This window comes from Physeter macrocephalus, chromosome 5 (genome assembly GCF_002837175.3).
Source record: "Physeter macrocephalus isolate SW-GA chromosome 5, ASM283717v5, whole genome shotgun sequence".
NCBI lineage: Eukaryota > Metazoa > Chordata > Mammalia > Artiodactyla > Physeteridae > Physeter > Physeter macrocephalus.
Genome location: NC_041218.1, coordinates 37,438,735 through 37,458,355, shown reverse-complemented (window position 1 = coordinate 37,458,355; position 19,621 = coordinate 37,438,735). Strand labels below are relative to the sequence as shown.

Below are 19,621 nucleotides of genomic sequence, written 5' to 3'. Positions count from 1 at the left end.
CAGCCTGTGTGAGTGTGCTGGGCACTATACTCTAGATCTTTGAAGTGGTACTTCCTGCAGTCTCATGTAGTTTTCTCACAGACATGTACTGATAAGTACTCAGCTGAGTACTCAGGGAGGATTCTTTGCAGACCCCTAGTGTTTTCTCTCTGTGCAGCTCTCATATCTTTGGTACTTTGTCCATGAGCCCTAGCTGTCTTGGTCTCTCAGGACTCTCACCTCTGCCTCTACAACTCAGTACCAGCTGGACTCTGCTTGGGATCCCCTGTTTGTGCCACACATTGGAAACTCTCTGAAGGCTGTGTGCTGGTGCAACCATATGGCTCATCTCAGTTGTTTTCCATCTCTTGGGGATCACTGTCCTTCATTACCTGATGTCCAGTGTCTTGTATATTATTTTGAATATTTTGTCCACTTTTTAGTTGCTGCAGGCAGGGGGAAAGAGGATCAGTCTGGTCCCTGTCACTCCATCGTGACTGGAAGTACAAGTTTCTTCCCTTTGTTTTAAAATTAGTTATAGGGTTCTGGAACTATCAAAGTCTGATTCTACTACTGAACTCAAGTATAGTAGCTCTTCTGCCTTCTCTAATGGCTTTACACTTGAAAATTTATAGCCCTATCTATAAATAAGCTTAATATTTTAATATTTGAGCCGTAGGTTTAGATCAAATGGTCATCATATCTTATCAGTCCCTGAAGGACATCTCTAATGTGTGTCTTGAGGAAGGAAGGGGAGAGAATCCATGTACAAATCCACCTGCACTTTAAAACTATAGCTTCTAATGGCCCAGGAATTCTCTGCAGTGGTAAGCTAAGAACAGCTGTTTTACCTTATAGCAAGTATCTGTCTACCTTTAGGAGATAATAGTAACGCTTTTAGCATTTTCTTATTTGTCAGTGTTAGTCATATAGATTCAATATAGACAGTCAAGCTCATAAAAATTAAAGAATAAATTCATATGAAAGTTGACTCTTCATGCAGGAACTTTTCAATAATAACAGCAAACATTTCTTTAGCACTCACTATATAACGGGTGCTTTGTTAGGTGCTTTAAATACTTTTTCTCAAGTAAACATGACAACAATCTTATAAGGTATGGCCCATTACAAACCCCACTGCACAGACGAGAAAACTGAGGCTCAGAGAGTCAAATCAAGGTTGAAAATAAGATTTCATTCTTTTATTCAAGAAGTATTTAATGAGTACTTAATATGCCAGGTACTCTTCTAGGTGCTGGGAATATAGCAGTGGAGGAAAAAAAAAATCTCTGAGCCTGAGTTTATACTCTACCACAATCTCTTTATAGCAATAAAAATTTGTAAAAAATTTTTGTGCCTGGTGCCATATCAAAAGTAAAATGGCAAATGTTATAAACTTATGTCATTGAGGGAAAAAAATTCTAATTTTAAAAGCAGAGGAAACATTCTTTGTAAAGTTAAGTAGTTTTATCTACTAAGAACAAGTAGCTGGGATTTAATAAAGTTTTGGCTGTCTCCAAAGCCCCTGCTCTTTCCACTATTCCATAATAGCTCTACATCAGAGTACATTTCAGAAAGAGATGCATTAAAAAATAAAATAAGGAATCTTTGCAACTTACTGAAGTTTCTTGATTGAAATGATAGATGATAAACAGGGAACAAAACAAAATGAAGACAAATATGGTATTGGTCAAATTAATATTAGTTAACTAAATGCTCAAATTTTCACAAAATATACATTTAGTTTTGAATAGAAATAGTCTCTTATCCACTTGTACACAAGAAATATATTTGCTATTTCAGGAATGTAAAGACAGTGCTTTCCTTTGTATATATACATGTAAAATATTCATCTCAAAACAAACAGAACTATGCATACCTCTACAGCAGGTACGATGTCTATGCCAACAGTTAGAAATTCTTCAAACTTCAGAAATGGGTTAAAGCAGCTGCCAACATCAAGTAATCTGATCTTTCCTGAGGTTTGTAGCAACCTAAAAATAGATTATTTTCATTATGCTTTTTATAAGATGAAATAAAATATAAGAAAAATTCAAACATTTGAGAATTTAAAAGATCATATAGATTATTGGCTCTCTTTTTGGTCTCATGATCCCTTTACATGTTTAAAAATTACTGAGGGCCTAAAAGAGCTCTTTTGTTTATGCAGGTTCTATCAATAATACCATATTTGAAATTAAAACTGAATGATTTAAAAACATCAATTCATTTATAAAACAATAACACTGTAGTATATGCTAATGTAAATTATACTTTCTAATGAAAATCTAGATTAGAAAGATAGTAAAAGTGAGTTACTGTTTTACATTTTTTCAAGTCTCTCTAATGTCTGGCTTAATAGAAGACAGATGGATTCGCATGTCTGCTTTGCATTCAAGCTGTTGCAACATCACATGCCATAAAGTTTCTAGAAAACTCAACCCTACACTCAAGAGAGGATGAGAGTAGAAAAGGCAAACGATATTTTAGTATTATTATGAAAACAATTTCCCCCCCACAGAGACCCTAGAAGGGTCTCAGATCCCCAGACCACACTTTGAAAACTGTCTTTGTAGATGAAAGAATCCATTCACAAATTAATTCTCAGTAGTCAATATAATGATGTCTTTGGACTTAACTTCAATTTGTCTCAATGACTTAAAAGGACCAAAGAGCAAAGCAATGATAGAATAGTATTTCTTAAGTTATGAAAAATTTTATTTTGTGCAGAAGTGTTCCTTGTGTCCAAAAGTAGTAGGAAAAAAGAAGGTAAACAAAACCAGACATGACCATTAAAGTTAGTCAAATGCAACTATTGATAATATGGATCTACATAGCAGCAAATAAGGATGAAGGAAAACAGTGGATTTTTGTTGGTCTGAAGTCTATAGTCCTAGTGTTCAGACAGTAAAGCAATAATAAAAACCAACTTAAGACATACGCCATTTTATTGATATTAAGACAATTTTGCTGAAAAAAAATTATGAATAGATACTGGAAACATAAAGGAAAGAAATATAGTGAAATAACTGGGTAAAAATAGAATCTTGGTTCTTTAAAGCCTATGGGGCAGAGAAAATCTGCCCAGTTTCTGTTCCTTATACCTCAGCTAGCACATTGCCGTAGTGTCCATTAGAGAGGTGTTAAACTACAGACTGTAGTTAAGCTCCTGGAAAAGGCACTGTAAGTCAAAATAAAATAATATAATATAAAGTTGATTTTTTTTTTCAGAATAGGAATGCAATAAATAGGGGTTACATTTTTTACCAAGAGCCTGATGTCCTAACATTTTATAGAAATGACCATAATCACCATTTGATTATAAATAAACTGTATACAGGACCTGATTAATACAGTACATGGCATTTTATAGTACCATAAAAACAATATGAACCAATTAAAAGATTTTTGCCAACAAAATTTTATCTAAGAACTCATCCAGAGAAGGGGTTATGAGGGTATAAGGAAATAAAAGGAATAGCTAGAAACTCCCTCAGCAACAAGAGCTGATCCTAGGGCTCAAAAGGTAATTTTCTGTACTGCAGCCAAATCAGGAAGCAGATTATTATGTAGTTTGGGTGATGTGTATAACAAATAATCATCTGTAAAGTTGAGTTAAGTTTAGCGATACTTGAAATATCACAATACACTAGCTCTAAGGAAGAAGGAGGCCAGCGAACTACTGTGGTATAGGTTCCAAGTCGCTAAACAGAGCAAAAGATCCAGTAGATAGGTACCTTGAAATGCCTGGCATATAGCTGACATTTACTGCTGAATTGACAAATGTGAACACTCAAATCATAACCAGTTTGAATAAATGAATCTATAACAACATGTAATACTAAGTACACACTACTAGATTGCCATTCTAATCTTTATGTGGGGCTATGGTTAAGAACAAGAGTTCTGGAATCAGAGAGACTAAAATCAAAACCTGATTCTGTCCTTTACCTGTGTGATATGGGGACAACAATGGTACCCACACTTAAGAGTCGTTTCTAGGATTAAATGAGATAATGCGTTTATAATTCTTGCCCTAGTATCTGCTACATGGTAAACGCTCAAAAAGTGGTAGATATCATTGTTAGCTATTAATATCATGTTATATATAAAATCTTTTGTGGTTTGTCCACTAATGATCTTCCTGAACACAGTAAAAGCAGAATTTTACTATCTTCCTGAACATAGTAAAAGCAGAATACTGGTAGACTCTAGTAAATTGGGTAACAAAAAATTTCTGATAGTCTTTAAAAAACTGCTTCTTAGAAATTAACCTTTCTACCTGGATGGAGTATTCCAAATCATTCAACTTAATTCAACTTTAAAATATAATTACCAATAACTTAATATCATGGATTAACTTAATAACATTAACTCTCAGTAATACACTTAATCCATTTCAAATTCTTTGGTTGAGCTCTGTAATTTTTTTTGCATCAAACATATATTTAGTTTAAAGACTAATCACAAAGTGAACAGAACATCCAAGTAATTATCACCCAGGTCAAGAAATAACACATTGCCTGCCCCGCAGAAACAGGATCCTCCCTGACGACATCCCCTACCCCTTTCTGTAATGGTAGCCACTATCCTGTTTTTAGTGATAATCATTCCCTTGATTTCCTTTTACAGTCTTGCTACCTATGACTGAATGTCTTCTGAATAACATAGTTTAGTTTTACACTACACATTTGCTTTTGTCTTTCTTCTTTCATTTAATATTAAGTTTGTGAGTGTCATTTGTGTTTCTGTAGTTAATTCATATACATGGCTGTGTGACAGTACCTTTATACAACACATCCCATTGTGATTTTGATTAGAGTGGCACTGAATCTAAAGATCATTTGGGAGAATTAACGTCTTTACAATATGGACTCTTTTAATCCAAGGACATGGCATAGTTCTCCATTTATTTAGTTCCTCACTGTCTCTCAATAGCTTTAACAATTTGTCTTAAAAGGTCCCATGTATATTTTATTGGATTTGTATTTCTTGTTAACTCATATTTTTTGGTGCTGTTATTGCTTTTCCCCCATGGATAAACCTTGTTATTTTTTAAAATTTGATTTTTCATTGTTGGTTACAGAAATGCAATTCATTTTTGTACAATGATTTGTATCCAGCAGCATTACTAAATTCCTGTTATCTCAACTGCTTATCTGTATATTATTTTGGGTATTCTAGTCTAGGTACGTAGTTACATAATCTGTGAAAAATAATATTATTTCTTCTTTTCTTATTCATCCATCCACCCACCCATCCATCTGTTTTTTGCCTCACTGCTTTGCCCAGGACTTCTAATACAATATTAAACAGGACTAATCCAAGCAGGTACTATTTTGTTTCCAGTCTCAGAGGGAACATTAAGTATAATGTTCACCATTAATGTATAACTCGTTAGGTACAATGACTGTTGTAGGTTTTATATAGAATCCTTGATAAAGTTGATGAAGCTACTTTTATATTGTTAGTTCCTTTTAAAAAAAATTTCATACAAATCTATGTTGGATTTTATGAAATGTACTCAGCTACTGAGATATGACTTTTCTTTAATCTGTTTATGTGATACAGTACACTCATTAATTCTGTAGTGTTAAATCAATCTTGCCTTATTGGGAAGAATCTAATTTGGTTTTAATAATTATTCTCTTCATAATTTAAAGGATTTGTTTTATATATGTATATATAGTTGGTTCTATTTGTGATGGGTCTGGTCTATAAAGTCACCACAATCACCAAACCACGCTCCTAAGGAAAATACAAGACTAGGCCTCTGGTTACAATACTTTCAACACCAGAGTAACACATAACTTGGATTTATGTGTATTTCTGTTTAACGGTAACTTATTTAATATGTATTATGATGCATCAACACTGAACTCACAGCCAACACCATTATAACTCATGCCGAAGGGAAGCAATCTAATACACTATTTTCTCTGTAAGGCATAATACAGCATTCCTGTGCTTCGATAGAACTTTAACATTATGCTTAGGGACCATTTTTAAAGCAAAACAGGGCTTCCCTGGTGGCGCAGTGGTTAAGAATCCGCCTGCCAATGCAGGGGACACGGGTTCAAGCCCTGGTCCGGGAAGATCCTACATGCCGCGGAGCAACTAAGCCCATGTGCCACAACTACTGAGCCTGAGCTCTAGAGCCCATGAGCCACAAGTACTGAAGCCCGCCCACCTAAAGCCCGTGCTCTGCAACGAGAAGCCACTGCAATGAGAAGCCTGCGCATCGCAACAAAGTAGTCCACGCATCGCAACGAAGTAGTCCCCGCTTGCCGAAACTAGAGGAAGCCCGCACGCAGTAATGAAGACCCAATGCAGCCAAAAATAAAATTTAAAAAATAAAAGTAAAATCAATAAAGCACAAAAAATGTGATATTAAATAAACTGAAAAAGGGACATTTTTATCCTTGAGAGCTGAAACAATAAGGCAGAGCTTGCATTGTTCGACTTCAGCTGGGAAGGTGTGTGTCAGATGACAAATTTTTCACCACCCTCAGCATGTCCACAAATGAGTATGAAAATGCCATGAGTACTGACCTTGGAGTTGAATTTTAGTGAGTAGGTGAATTTGCAGATATGGAATTTTTGAATAATTAGGATAAACTGTGTGTGTGTGTGTGTGTGTGTGTGTGTGTGTGTATGGATTTTTGCATCTATGTTCGTAAGTGAGATCAGACGATAATTTTCTGTGCTAGTACAGTCCATGATGGGTTTTAATATAAAGGTTATGCTAGACTCTTAAGATGAGTGTGGGATAATTCCTTTCATTCCATTTTTAAAGAGTATGTGTAAGAACAGAATTCATTTTTCCTTAAATGTTTACTAGAACTTGCTGGTAAAGCCATTTAGGCCTGGAGTTTTATTTCTGAGATCTTTAACCACTGATTTAATTTCCTTAATATTATTATAAAATTCCAACTTTTATCTCTGACTTTTTCTATCTTCCTGCTCTTTACTATTTCCTTTTCATTTTTTTTGGAGGGGGAAAGGGCCTTATTTGCTGAGTTATCTTTAATTTCTTGAGATAGATTCTTAGTTCACTAATTTCAGCTTTTCTTTATAATATATGCATTTAAGCTATAAATTTTCCTTTAAGTGATGCTTTAGCTATATCCACAAGTTTTAATAAAAAGCATATTTGTAAAAAATTTCTTCACAAAAAGTATCATTATTATTTAGTTGAAAATATTTTCTCATTTTTATCATAAATTTTCATCTCATGGATTTTTTTTTTTTTGGAAGGTTATTTACTAATTTCTAAACCTTTGGGTATTTCCTTATTGCCGTTTGGTACCAATTTTTAGCTTAATAGCATTGTCTACATAATTCAACCCTTTGAATCTTACTAACATTTGACTTATAAATTAAATATTATCTTAAATATTTAATATAATTTTTAAAATTTATAAATTTTTAATAAACATTTTTATAAATGTTACCTGTATGGTTGAAATGAATATTACTTTGTAGTTTTGGGGTACACTATTCTATATATGGCTATTAGATTGTTAATTATGTTGTTCAAATCCTCTACAGTCTTACTCACTGTGAATGCTTGCTCTCTGTTATTGAGAAGGTGTGTTAAAAATCTTCCAACTTTTTTTAAAGCAGATAAAGATCTCCATAAATTGATTTGAAATGATAGTTATTGAAATTAAATCATTCTGAACACATAACTATTCTGCACACATAAGTATTCTGATTATAATCATCTCAATGGGTGAAATTTTAAGGACAAAAAACTGCAAAGAAATCCTGAATTTTACTTAGTATGTTGTTGTGGTACTAGTGCAGCCATTTAAAAATTATTTTGTGTGTATTGAAGGGCTGAGGAAATAGGGAAATAAACTAAAGTTGCTGGGAGATACAAATTCAGAATGAGGGAAAGTAGAGAAAGAATCCTTCGGTGATAGACTAGAATTAGAGGTTTCATATGAAAGGGTGTAGATGCAATGACACCCCAGTAGCAGTGAGGATACCTGATGCCAGAATTTGGTCCCTTGCTAAAAGGAATCTGCACTTCCTACAGGAAGGCTTATTCCAGGGTTGAAGCAGAGAAAGTATAAGGTGAGCTTCAACTATCTTGTTGTACAAGAAAGTAAGATAACGCTCAAAAACTAATAGGAATATATCAAAAGGTCAAAGGAGTTAGCTTACAGGAGTTTCCACTGGCCTAATCTGAGATGATTTTAGCATCGTAATAATGATAGGAATGAATTATAACACACTGAATTTTTTAAAAAATCTATCAGTCTATAGAACTTTAAAAAAGAGGGGGAAAAGGGAAAGTTCTTCTTTATAGAAGAATACCCACCAATGAATGTGTAAGCAAGCTAGAAATAGAAAAATCACCATTTTCCAACTATTATAGTAAAAAAAAAAAAAAACCAAAACAAAACTTGATTCAGGCAAGACCATGCTAAAGTTACAGTGAAAATTGTCAAGGAACAGGAAATTGTCTCGATCTTCACGTATAACACAACAGATTAGAGATTAAAGGTGACTTTACAGTGAAGAAATCTGGTGGATACCAATTTAGTCAAATGATGAAACCTAACATGAATGATAATGGGACAAACTGACATATGCCCTCTTAGTGACTTACTGAGAACACAGTATCGTCTATACCTATCAAAAATGTTTAACATGGATCTATCATGGGGAATTTTCTAGATTAATCAAGCCTAAGAGATATTCAACTAAATACAATATATAATATTTGATTGGCTCTTGGATCAAACTACCAACCCACAGTTACTATCAACCCACAGTTAAGAACATTATTAGAACAATCTGGAAAATTCAAATGTGAACTATGTAAACATGTAACTATATCAATGTTAAATTTCCTGAATGTGATGACAACTGTATTGTGGTTATGTAGGAAAATGTCCTCAATCTTTGGTGATACATGATAACATATTTAAGGCTGAAGTAACTCAAATGGTTCAGAAAAGAAACAAAAAGAAAATGTGTCTATATATACACACATAGATTTATGGAGTAAATGTAGCAAAATATTAACTGGTAATGAATCTTGGTAACAAACATAAATGAGGGTATTGGTTGTACTACTCTTAAAATATCCCTTAGAGTTTTGAAACTTATCAAACTTTAATGCTGGGGAAAAAAAGAAAAAACCTCCTCAAAACAACTGTAGGTTTGTCTGTCAATTTTTGCTTTACGTATATTGAAGCTATACTATTAGGCACATACAAATTAAACACATATTCTCCTGTTAAATCACACCTTTTATTATTATGAGAAATATACTTTATCTCTAGAAATTATATTTATTCTACCATCTTATATTTTGGATATGTCTCTCATAAGCAACATAAACTGGATTTTTATGACAATAAAAATTTTCTTTTAACTAGAGTATTTAGATCATTTACTTTTAAAGTGATTTACTAACATATTTTTATTTATATATAGTATCTTACCTTGCACCTTCTATCTGCTCTATCTGTTCTATGTTTCTTTTCCTCTGCTCCTTGCTTTCCACAGAATCACCCTGGGAGCTTCAAAATTACTTAAAGACTCTGATTTAACTGGTTTAGGATGGAGCCCGGGCATTAGGGTTTTTAAAAGCTCCCCAAGTGAATATATTGTGTAAGCCAAGGTTGTGAAAGCTACTGTTTTAAATTTTAATAATTCCATATTGTTTCATTTTACTGATTTCAAAAATTTATAGTTTGTTCTTTTAGAAAAATGTATACTTAACTATTGAATAATCTTAGCCTTCTCTCAAACCATACAAATGCTTGAGACCACAATTCTGTTGTGTGGCTATGTTAGTCTTTTTGTGTATTCTGTTTTATAAATGTTTGTCCATATTTACCTTTTTGGCTGCTGTTGTGGTTGTTCATTCTTTCTTTCACTTCAGACTTTCCATCTGGGATCATTTTCCTTCTGCTTGAAATACACCTCTAGAATTTCTTTTAGTAAGAGATTTCTCTCTCCCATTCTTTCCTCTCCTTCTGCAACTCCATTAAGAAGTTAAACCTTATTTTATCTTCTGTCTTTAACCATTTTAATACATTATTATTATTTTTTCTTGTCCATATGTGGCATTCTGGATAATTTCATTTACTCTGTCTCACTCAGTTCAATAATTTCCTCTTTAATTCATGTCATACACTGAGTTATTTTAATTATTTTATTTTTTATCTCTAGAAGTTTTCTTTTTAATTTTGGCTTTCCAAATGGCTTGTAGGTTCTTAAAGTTTCTAGTCCCTGCAGAAACTTTCAAGCATTCTTTTATTTTTAAAATATTATTTTATAAACAGTGACTCATAATTCTAGTGTCTGAGGCCTTTAAATATCTATTCTTGATGCCTGCTGATTTTAGATCATGGTTCCTTGTTTCCATACATGCTTCGTAATTACTTCTTACTGTGAGCTGTTTTTCTTAAAAGAATATTTACAAAGTTTCTTTGAGCAGAAGTATTCATTTTTGCTCTGTCAGGCAATCTGGGATACCACCAGTGCCGGACCACTTTCAACTAAATAAACTGAGGGCTTAAAGTTTTTTGGACCACCCTTGTGATGTGAATTTAGGAGTTTATGCTTGGGATGTCCTGTAGTTTCAACTTGTCGGAGTCTCTCATGCTGTGGGTGAACGGGGTAGATTTATTCTGGTTCACCCTTAAACTGAGAAAGTAATTTTCAGAGTTGAAGCTCCAATCAGTGGAGTATAAAAACTATAAAGTTGAAGTCTGCAGTTGGGAAAAATGCTCTCAAGGCAAAAGAAGCTTTGTGCTCTGCCTCCCTTTCTGGGTTCCTGCCAGCATTTGCATTTGGCCCTACTAGTTCTTTGGTGTTTTTAAGATTTATCCAACATTTTTAAAAAATTATTCTTTTCAAGTTTGAGAGATTAGTTAGAATATCCTGCTAGCATATTCTAGTTAACTTTCAAAGTAAATATATTAACAGATAAAATTAATTTAGTCTAGTTGGTCAGCATAAAATCAGTCTGTGACAAAAAGAGTCAATAATTATAAACGAGTATAAGAAGTATTTCATTATTGTTCACAGATATGAAAATACTTATTATGTGAATACATTAGGTGTGCTAAGAGCAAAAATAGCCTCTGAATAATCTATCAAATGACTTTGAAGTTTCTTAATCAAAAAAGGCCAGAGAGCCAAACTTAAGTGACCTTATATAACAGACTTCATAGTTAAAATGCCAAATACAGATATGACTAAAATGACATTGAATTACCCAATTTTCTCATTTTAATCACTATTTCAAATTTTTCTGCAAGAGAAATAAGCAAGTCTTTTATGTTAATACTATGTAAAAGCTATCCTGGTCTCTCTCAGGTTTACCCTTAATAAATTCTTATGGGATATGTAATCCCATAGTCCAAAATAAATAAAATTTATAAGGACTACTGTCACATCAAGATGATTTTTATTGATAATGACTAAATCCTGGCACCTATATTTCTGTATTTGAAGCACCAATACTTCAAAATTAAGCAAAAAACATTCTACTTATGCAAATTCTCATATTATAAATTTACTTGGGGGAAAAGCCCCTTTTATTTGCAAGTTAAATGATGGGTAAGGTGATGGTTAGGTATCTGGAATTCAAAACATTGGCCTCAGCAAAGTAAGAATAATTCATTTAACAGAAGAAATACTAAAACAGTATAATAGGGTGTTTTTCTTTTTTTTCTCAATAGTACCAACAAACTACTCTTCCTCACTGAAGCTAAAAGATCTTGAAATTCCAGTATCCTGGCACCCAAATTATATTTCAGAATACCTTTCATTCACAGAACACAAAAACAAAACAAAATCTTTGTCAGATCGTATGCTCTAATTTTTGATGTGGAAATTTAAGTCTGAAGCCTCAAGGTTCTAAAATCAGAAATAAGATTAGATTTTGGAAGGAAATTTTCAAGTTTATACTAAATAGCTACAATCATAAATATATAGTTAAGAGTGTTTAATCTTAGTTTAGAAGTTGTTTTAATTTGAAATTATTCATCAAAACAGTATTTCAAATCTTCTACAAAAAACCTGAATACCTTTAGTATCATTTAAAAAAATACTTTAGGGCTTCCCTGGTGGCGCAGTGGTTGCGCGTCCGCCTGCCGATGTAGGGGAACCGGGTTCGCGCCCCGGTCTGGGAGGATCCCACATGCCGCGGAGCGGCTGGGCCCGTGAGCCATGGCCGCTGAGCCTGCGCGTCCGGAGCCTGTGCTCCGCAACGGGAGAGGCCACAACAGAGGAAGGCCCGCATACCACAAAAAAAAAAAAAAAAAAAAAAAATACTTTAAATGTATACATAACTATAACTTGACAAATACTTATTGAATACTTATTGTACCTGTCTACCTCTGTTTAGGAGCTTGAGATTCCCAGGTAATTCAGTTCAGTAAAGAAAACACACATGCAAATACAACGTGAAAATAATGCAATGATTGTATAGTAAAGGAGTGTATAAAATGTTATAGGAACAGAAGAACACTGGTAGAAGAGAAGGGAAATCCATATCTGGGACCTGCAGGATAAGCAGGCTTCTCTCAGGAGAAAATGGGAAATGGGGGGTGAAGAATAAAGGGAAGGACTGTTGAGGTAGGTGACTGTCATTCCAGTCAGAAAGCACAGTAAGTGCAAAGGTACATGTTTCCAAGTAGGTGTGGACTTTCCACAAAATCTGTGAAGCTCATAAAGTGCCTTTTGAAATGTCCAGTAACTGATTTCACTGTATTGTAGTTTTTAAGTCCAGAGTGATAATTTTTTGTTCTTTTTGCTCTTAACATTTTTAAAACTTTGAATTTTAAAAACAAGCAAACAAAAAAGCCTCTAAATACATTTCCTAGAAAACAGAGAAGAATAATATCTGAAATGGCTCTTTCATTGATTTATCCAAGACTTGAAATCTAATTCCACTACCATGAATAAGTACATATATGTATATGGCACTATTTTTTAAACTGACTTACATATTTTAATAGAACATTCACAATGTAATTTCCCCAAGAAAATTTCCCCAGAAGAAATAGTTACTAAAATGCCAGTAATAGCACCTTTTTCATAGTGTTGTATAAACATTAAATGAGTTGACTACGCATCATAGATGGGGACAAGGAGTAAAGAAGTAATAATTATCAAAAGTTTGGTACAGTAAAAAAAAAAAAAAAAAAAAGGCTCTGGAGACAGTCAAAAGAACTCTATCTTCACTTGTGCTTTACTACCAAGTGACCTTAGAAATTTTACTTACCCTTTTTTGCATCTCAGTTTCCTCATCTATAAAATGAAAGGCCATTCTAATTCTAAAATTCTAGATCAGTTTTTGATAGAATAAAATACCACCCTCTTGCAGATTTGAAACCTGTATCAATGTCCCATTGAAAATAATCAAATAAACAAAAACTAAGACTAGTAAATTTTCCTGAGGTCCAAATTTCATGAAAATCTATTTTGTCAGACTGTAATAGACATCAAACAGCAGCAAAGCTCTAAGGGGCATCTTTTTCAACGTTCCATATATGGGATAAAAACTGGCATAATTATGGCACTGTCAGATGCAACAATAATGAACCAAAGTCTTTCACTGCCTTGGGCTTCCCTGGTGGCGCAGTGGTTGAGGGTCCGCCTGCTGATGCAGGGGACACGGGTTTGTGCCCCAGTCTGGGAAGATCCCACATGCCGCGGAGTGGCTGGGCCCGTGAGCCATGGCCGCTGAACCTGCGCATCCGGAGCCTGTGCTCCGCAAAGGGAGAGGCCACAACAGTGAGAGGCCCGCATACCGCAAAAAAAAAAAAACCAAAAGTCTTTCACTGCCTCAACATGGAGGCAAAATGGAAAGGGACTCTGTCACTTAGGATGCCTCTGCATGAGGCTCTCTACCAATAGTTCTTAATCTTTTTGGGTAACAAACTTCTTTCAGTATTTGATGAAATCTATGGCCTTTTCCCCCTAGACAACAATACACACATGATACACAAATCATATTTTTATATATTCAGGGTGGTTCACAGACTCTGCTTGGATTATCTGAGTTTCTGTGTATAGGCGGTGATGATGAAGATAAGGTTTTATAGAATCATTGTCTTGGTCTGGTATAGTTTTGTTGCAAGGAACAGAAAACCACTTAAACTAGCTTAAGTAAAGGCAAATTTATTTTAAATATGAAAAGATATCTCATGGAATTCAACTTTAAGAAGCACAGTTGGTCTTCATGGGAACAGAAAAGTTACCAAGGAGATAGTCTTCTGTCTCCTTCTTCTTTCCAGAAAGCTGCCTCAGTTGCCTACAAAAAATTTCTGGACTTTGATGACAAAAATAGACATGGTCCTATATCCCTGAACTATACTATTAAAGTATAATTATTTTTCACTTCAGTTTAGAGTAGTTAGTATTTACATACACAGTCAGGATATGAGCTAGATTAATAAAGTAATATTTGTGAACTCCTCTCTGAGTTAATGTTTAGCATTCTTTGTTAGGATGTGCTCTTTAAATCTCTTCCAAGACACCTGTAACTCTCAGATAGCCCTTCTCAGATTATACTTTTCATGCTTTATCCCTCTTCCCATAGCAACCTAGGACTTATTACAGCTATATCATTTTCTCCTGAAACATCTCTCCAAAAATTAACATCAAACTCAACCACAATAGACAATTTGCCACCATTAAGAATGTTTAAAAGAAATGCGATGTAGGAGTTGTAACTTCATTAAACAGTTGTAATAAATTTTGTGGTCTACGGCAGCACTGTTGGAACATGTTAGTGTTCTCTGGAGACTACTCTGGGGCATTTGAACACATTTTTCTAAATGTGCACTAGGCCGTATGTAAGCCTTAGATTTTAAAACCTTTTTTTGACACGTAAAATGTGATTCCAAAGAGATCAAGGGATAGAAAACAAAAAGTCATTATACCTTATGAGAAACAAAACAAAAAGGAATGGCTGAATTTACTCATGTTGGTAAGGCAAATATTTGGAAAAAATTAGTTTTTCTGATCAGGAAAATCTTTATAACAGGTCAACAGTCTGACTAGTCAGGAAACAAATGGTTTTCTAAAGCACAGCTAATTGAAATACAGTTAGACTGGTTCCTAATTTCAGCATATATGCATTCACTTATTTACATTCTGTAAAGTGTTAAAACATACTGATTAGAAAACAAAGTTTAGCTAGAAAGTTTGTAATGCTTCCTCTACATTTTAATGCCTCTTTCAAATGTTCATTTACATTCCTCAGTAAATTTTCATTTTGCTTCTTTAGACAGACTTAAGCAGAGAATCTTAAAATTGTATTATTTTAAAACATTTTTAAAACTTAAGAATTCATAGTCTTCTAACTTCATTTGCAGTTTTTCAAAAGTGTTAAGAAAAAAATCTTATATGTAAAAAACATGTACAGGCTGGTCAAATGATAACTTTCTATTTAAATTTCCCATGTTGGTGTTTACTCAATATTGTCTTTGTTCTCTTTTCCAAAACAGTTATAGTAAAACATCACATTTCTTTACTCTCTCCCCCTCAATTCCCATCCATTGGTTAAGTAGTAAGGAAATGCAGGATTTTATTTCCTATAAAATTTTGTCTGGCATGCTGCCAGTGTCAACAACAGCATCTTGAACTCCTCAAGACATATTAAGAGGGAGCTGTAAACTCTAAGTAAAATTTTTTGTTCATTACATAAGAAAATCTGGCAATATTTACCCAAGTATGCAGTTTACAACAGTTTTTCAAAGTGCTCTCTACATAGCTGTAGGTATTTTCCAGAGTCCATTCAAGGGCCAACGAAGACAGGTATGGGAGATATCTGGAGGCTACAACTTCTATACCCTCTGACCGTACCATAAAATGTTTCCTCTGAAGAAAAGGTTTTATGGTTAAAATGGGTGAAATCAATGATCTAGGCCTTATTAATTATCCCTGCTGGTTTGATGTAGAGGAAGGGGGAAATTAGATTTCCATATATTATCTTTTTGAGAAGAAAAAACAAGAAGAAAATGCATTTTTGAGAGTCAGTATGTAAAACAGCACTGTCACTCTGACTCTGAATTCATGACAGTAATATATATGGAAATTTTTCTAAAGCCAACTTTTAGGGCTGATAGATGACAAATAAGTGGGGAAAATTTATTACCAGATACCTTGGATCATATAAAAATCCTTAGTTCCACCTATCCTCTTGTCTCAATCATTCCTTCAAGGAACAGCAAAAAAAACAGTTAAAATAGAAAACTTCTAACTCTGATGACTTGGTTTATTATCATTTATTTAGCAACTCATTCTTAGCATTGTACGTAATCCACTTCATTTCTATATGTATCACAAATCCCTGAAATGATGCTAACGATTATTGATTTTGATGGCAATGTGTAAAAGCCAGACAACAGCTTCCCCTCCATATTTTGGTAGTAAAGAACAAAAAATATATTGGAGGGAGACTAAGTGTGTGAGTAAAGGTTGTTTATAAGCTAAATAATCTGCACTAAGTAGATGAAGTCAGGCTTTAACAAGGAAAAGAGAAAACAAGAGTTAGCTCATGGAGTTGATTTATATCTGAAGGGACAGTTTTTCCCAAAGTGCATTTCACGAAATAGTCTTGCAAGTCGCTTTGTTGTCAATAGGTCAATGAATGTGGAAAATGTAATCTCTTTTTGAAGAGCTACAGGCATGTAACCATATAATAGCTCTATAATTAAGAAACTCAATTTAATTTTAATGTCCAAATTTATTTTGTTGACAAACTCCCTTTCAAATTATGTATTACTTATTTTACAGAACTTCTCTGGGAAACTTTTGAGACGAGATAGAGATTCATGAGAAAGGCATGGATATCTAGTTTTTAAGCAAAACATATGAAAACAACTGAAAGGATAACCCAGAAAATCCATATACAGAGATCAGAGAAGGGTATAAAGAATTAAGTGAAAAGATCTTAGCATGGTTTCACATGAATGCCCAGATTCCTGCTCTTATTGACAACACTCTTTGTGTTGCCATCATGGTGATCATTGTAATCATATAACAATGGTCACTATATCGGCAATGTAAAATTCTTATGAGTAGGTACTACTACTCTCATTTTATAGATGAGGGGAATGAGGCTTAGAGAAGTTAAATAACACATGGAAGGTCATATGCTAGTAAGTGATTTCAGGTGGAATTAAAATCTGTCTGACTCAGCAGCCTGAGCTTTTAACAATTATGCTCACTATGTTTAGCATAGAAGGAAGTAGCAGTTTGGATACAAATTAACAGCTGTCCATGCATAAAATAAATATGCTATGGAAATATATACTATAAATGTAGTTCTTCATTTTGAATACAAGCTAATCATATGTATTAGTTTTCTATTACTATGTAATAAACTACCACAAAGCTACCTTTAAAATACAACCTAATTCTATAGGTTAGAAGTTCAGGTATGCTTGGCTGGTACTCTGCTCCGGGTGTAATAAAGCTGAAATCAAGGTTTCAGCAGGCCTAGGCTCTTATTTAAGAGTTTTGTGAGGAAAGAATCCACTTCTAGGCTCATTCAGGCTGTTGGCAGAAACCAGTTCCATGTGGATGTAGGACTGAGAGCCCTGTTTTCTTGCTGGCTGTCTGCTCAGCTTCTAGAAGCCACCTGTATACCATGGCTCATGGCCCACCCCATTTTCAAAGCCAACAACAGCATACTGAATCCTTCTTATGCTTCAAATCTCCCTGATACCCACCTTTTCCCCTCCTCTTCTGTTGCATTTGGAAAAAGTTCTGTGTTTTTAAGGGCTCATGTGATTAGATTAGGCCTACCCAGATAATCTTCCCATCTTAATCAATGGATTAGTACCCTTACAAGAAAAAAGACTAAGGTCACATGAGGAAGAGGGAATTCTGCCTCCAGACTACTTTTAGACTCAAGATACAACATTACCACTTCGCTGGGTCTCTAGCCCGCTTTCCTGCCCTGCAATTTTGGACCTGCCAGTCCCTACAATCATGTGACCCAATTCCTTAAATCTCTCTGATCCTCTACACACACCCACGTACTATACTGGTTCTATTCCTCTGGAGAACACTGACTAATACACACTCCCCAAAAGAATCCCTGTATCTGGTGGTCAAGCTTCCTGTTTTTGTGTAGGGTTACCTGAGAGATGAGAGGGAGTTCCAAAAATATCAGTGGCATATCCCTGCTATTTGTTCCCTAGCAGCATACCACAACATATTGAGTTTCCTTGCTCCCAGGTAAGTCAATAGATGACTGAATTATTGGTTTTAATTAAACTAAGCCTCATGAAAGAGTAGCTTATCAAGATTCCTGGCAAAGAAGCTTAAAGGTTGAAGATAATCTAAAAATGGAAATGCAAGGGAGTTACAAACAAAACAAAACAGATCTGACACTTCGATTCCTAGTAAAAACATTTCTTAGCTAGACTGAAGCAAGCAAAAAAAAAAAAGACTAAATCAGATCTGGCAAGAAATTGGAAAAATTCAAAATTATAAAGTTAATTGAAATTAGATTTATATTCACTCATGACCTTGTCCTAAGTGATATTTTAAAACACTGTTTAGGGCTTCCCTGCTGGCACAGTGGTTAAGAATCCGCCTGCCAATGCAGGGGACACGGGTTCGAACCCTGGTCTGGGAAGATCCCACATGCAGCGGAGCAACTAAGCCCGTGCATCACAACTACTGAGCCTGCGCTCTAGAGTCCGCAAGCCACAACTACTGAGCCCATGGGCCTAGAGCCTGTGCTCCGCAACAAGAGAAGCCACCGTGATGAGAAGCCCACGTTCCACAACGAGAGTAGCCCCTGCTCACCGCAACTAGAGAAAGCCCGGGCGCAGCAACGAAAACTCAATGCAGCCAAAAATAAATAAATAAAATAAATTTTAAAAATAAAATAAAATACTGTTTATTTCAACTTTCTCACCTGTTATTTATGAAATAAACAATTTGTTGGTAACCTACACTTCAGTATTTTTTAACAACTCAATATTTTGTGATAGGGCATGATTCTTTAAAGGCAAGGATCTAGTGCTTGAGTGACAATATATTTTATATGTAATGGAAATCTTTTAAGAGTTAATATAGTCTTACCTGTCTTCTTAAAAATGACTTGAACATTATCTTTTCTGGACATCAGAAGTATTCATTATGACCATTAATCATTTTTATAGATATATAAGACTCTGCCCCTCCAAAAAATTTGCCTGTTTCTAGAATTATTTGTTGCTTTTCTTTAAGATAGTTGGTCCTTTCTCTGTCACATTTTGTTATTATGTAAATTGACTCTTCTGTTTTCTTAAGGTTTCTAATCTACTATGCTTTGAAAAACTCTCTTCTTTATTTCCTCTTCTTCATTTTTGTGAATGAAGGCCTAATTCCATGGCAATTACTTGAACTGACCTCATCTTTATTCAGGGTGGTTAAATATAAATCGGCTAAAACTAGATATACTGTCTTTTACTAACCAGGGTAAGAAGCCAAATAGTAGAGATATTAGATTACCAATGTTTTCTGAAGATATAAAGTGTCACACACAACACCCCCCAACACCTGCACCCCCCCTTTTTTTTTTGTGGTATGCGGGCCTCCCTCTGTCGTGGCCTCTCCCGTTGCGGAGCACAAGCTCCGGACGCGCAGGCCCAGCGGCCAT

At 34.6% G+C, this 19,621-nt stretch overlaps 1 protein-coding gene across 1 annotated transcript in view; it reads right to left on the bottom strand.

The window, feature by feature from the left end:
* SAMTOR (S-adenosylmethionine sensor upstream of mTORC1) overlaps positions 1-19,621 on the bottom strand; it is a 94,719-nt gene that overhangs the window by 17,244 nt on the left and 57,854 nt on the right. The window contains exon 4 of the mRNA XM_024129882.3: positions 1,859-1,973. Within this exon, the coding sequence (XP_023985650.1) occupies positions 1,859-1,973 (115 nt within the window). The remainder of the gene's footprint in view (positions 1-1,858; positions 1,974-19,621) is intronic.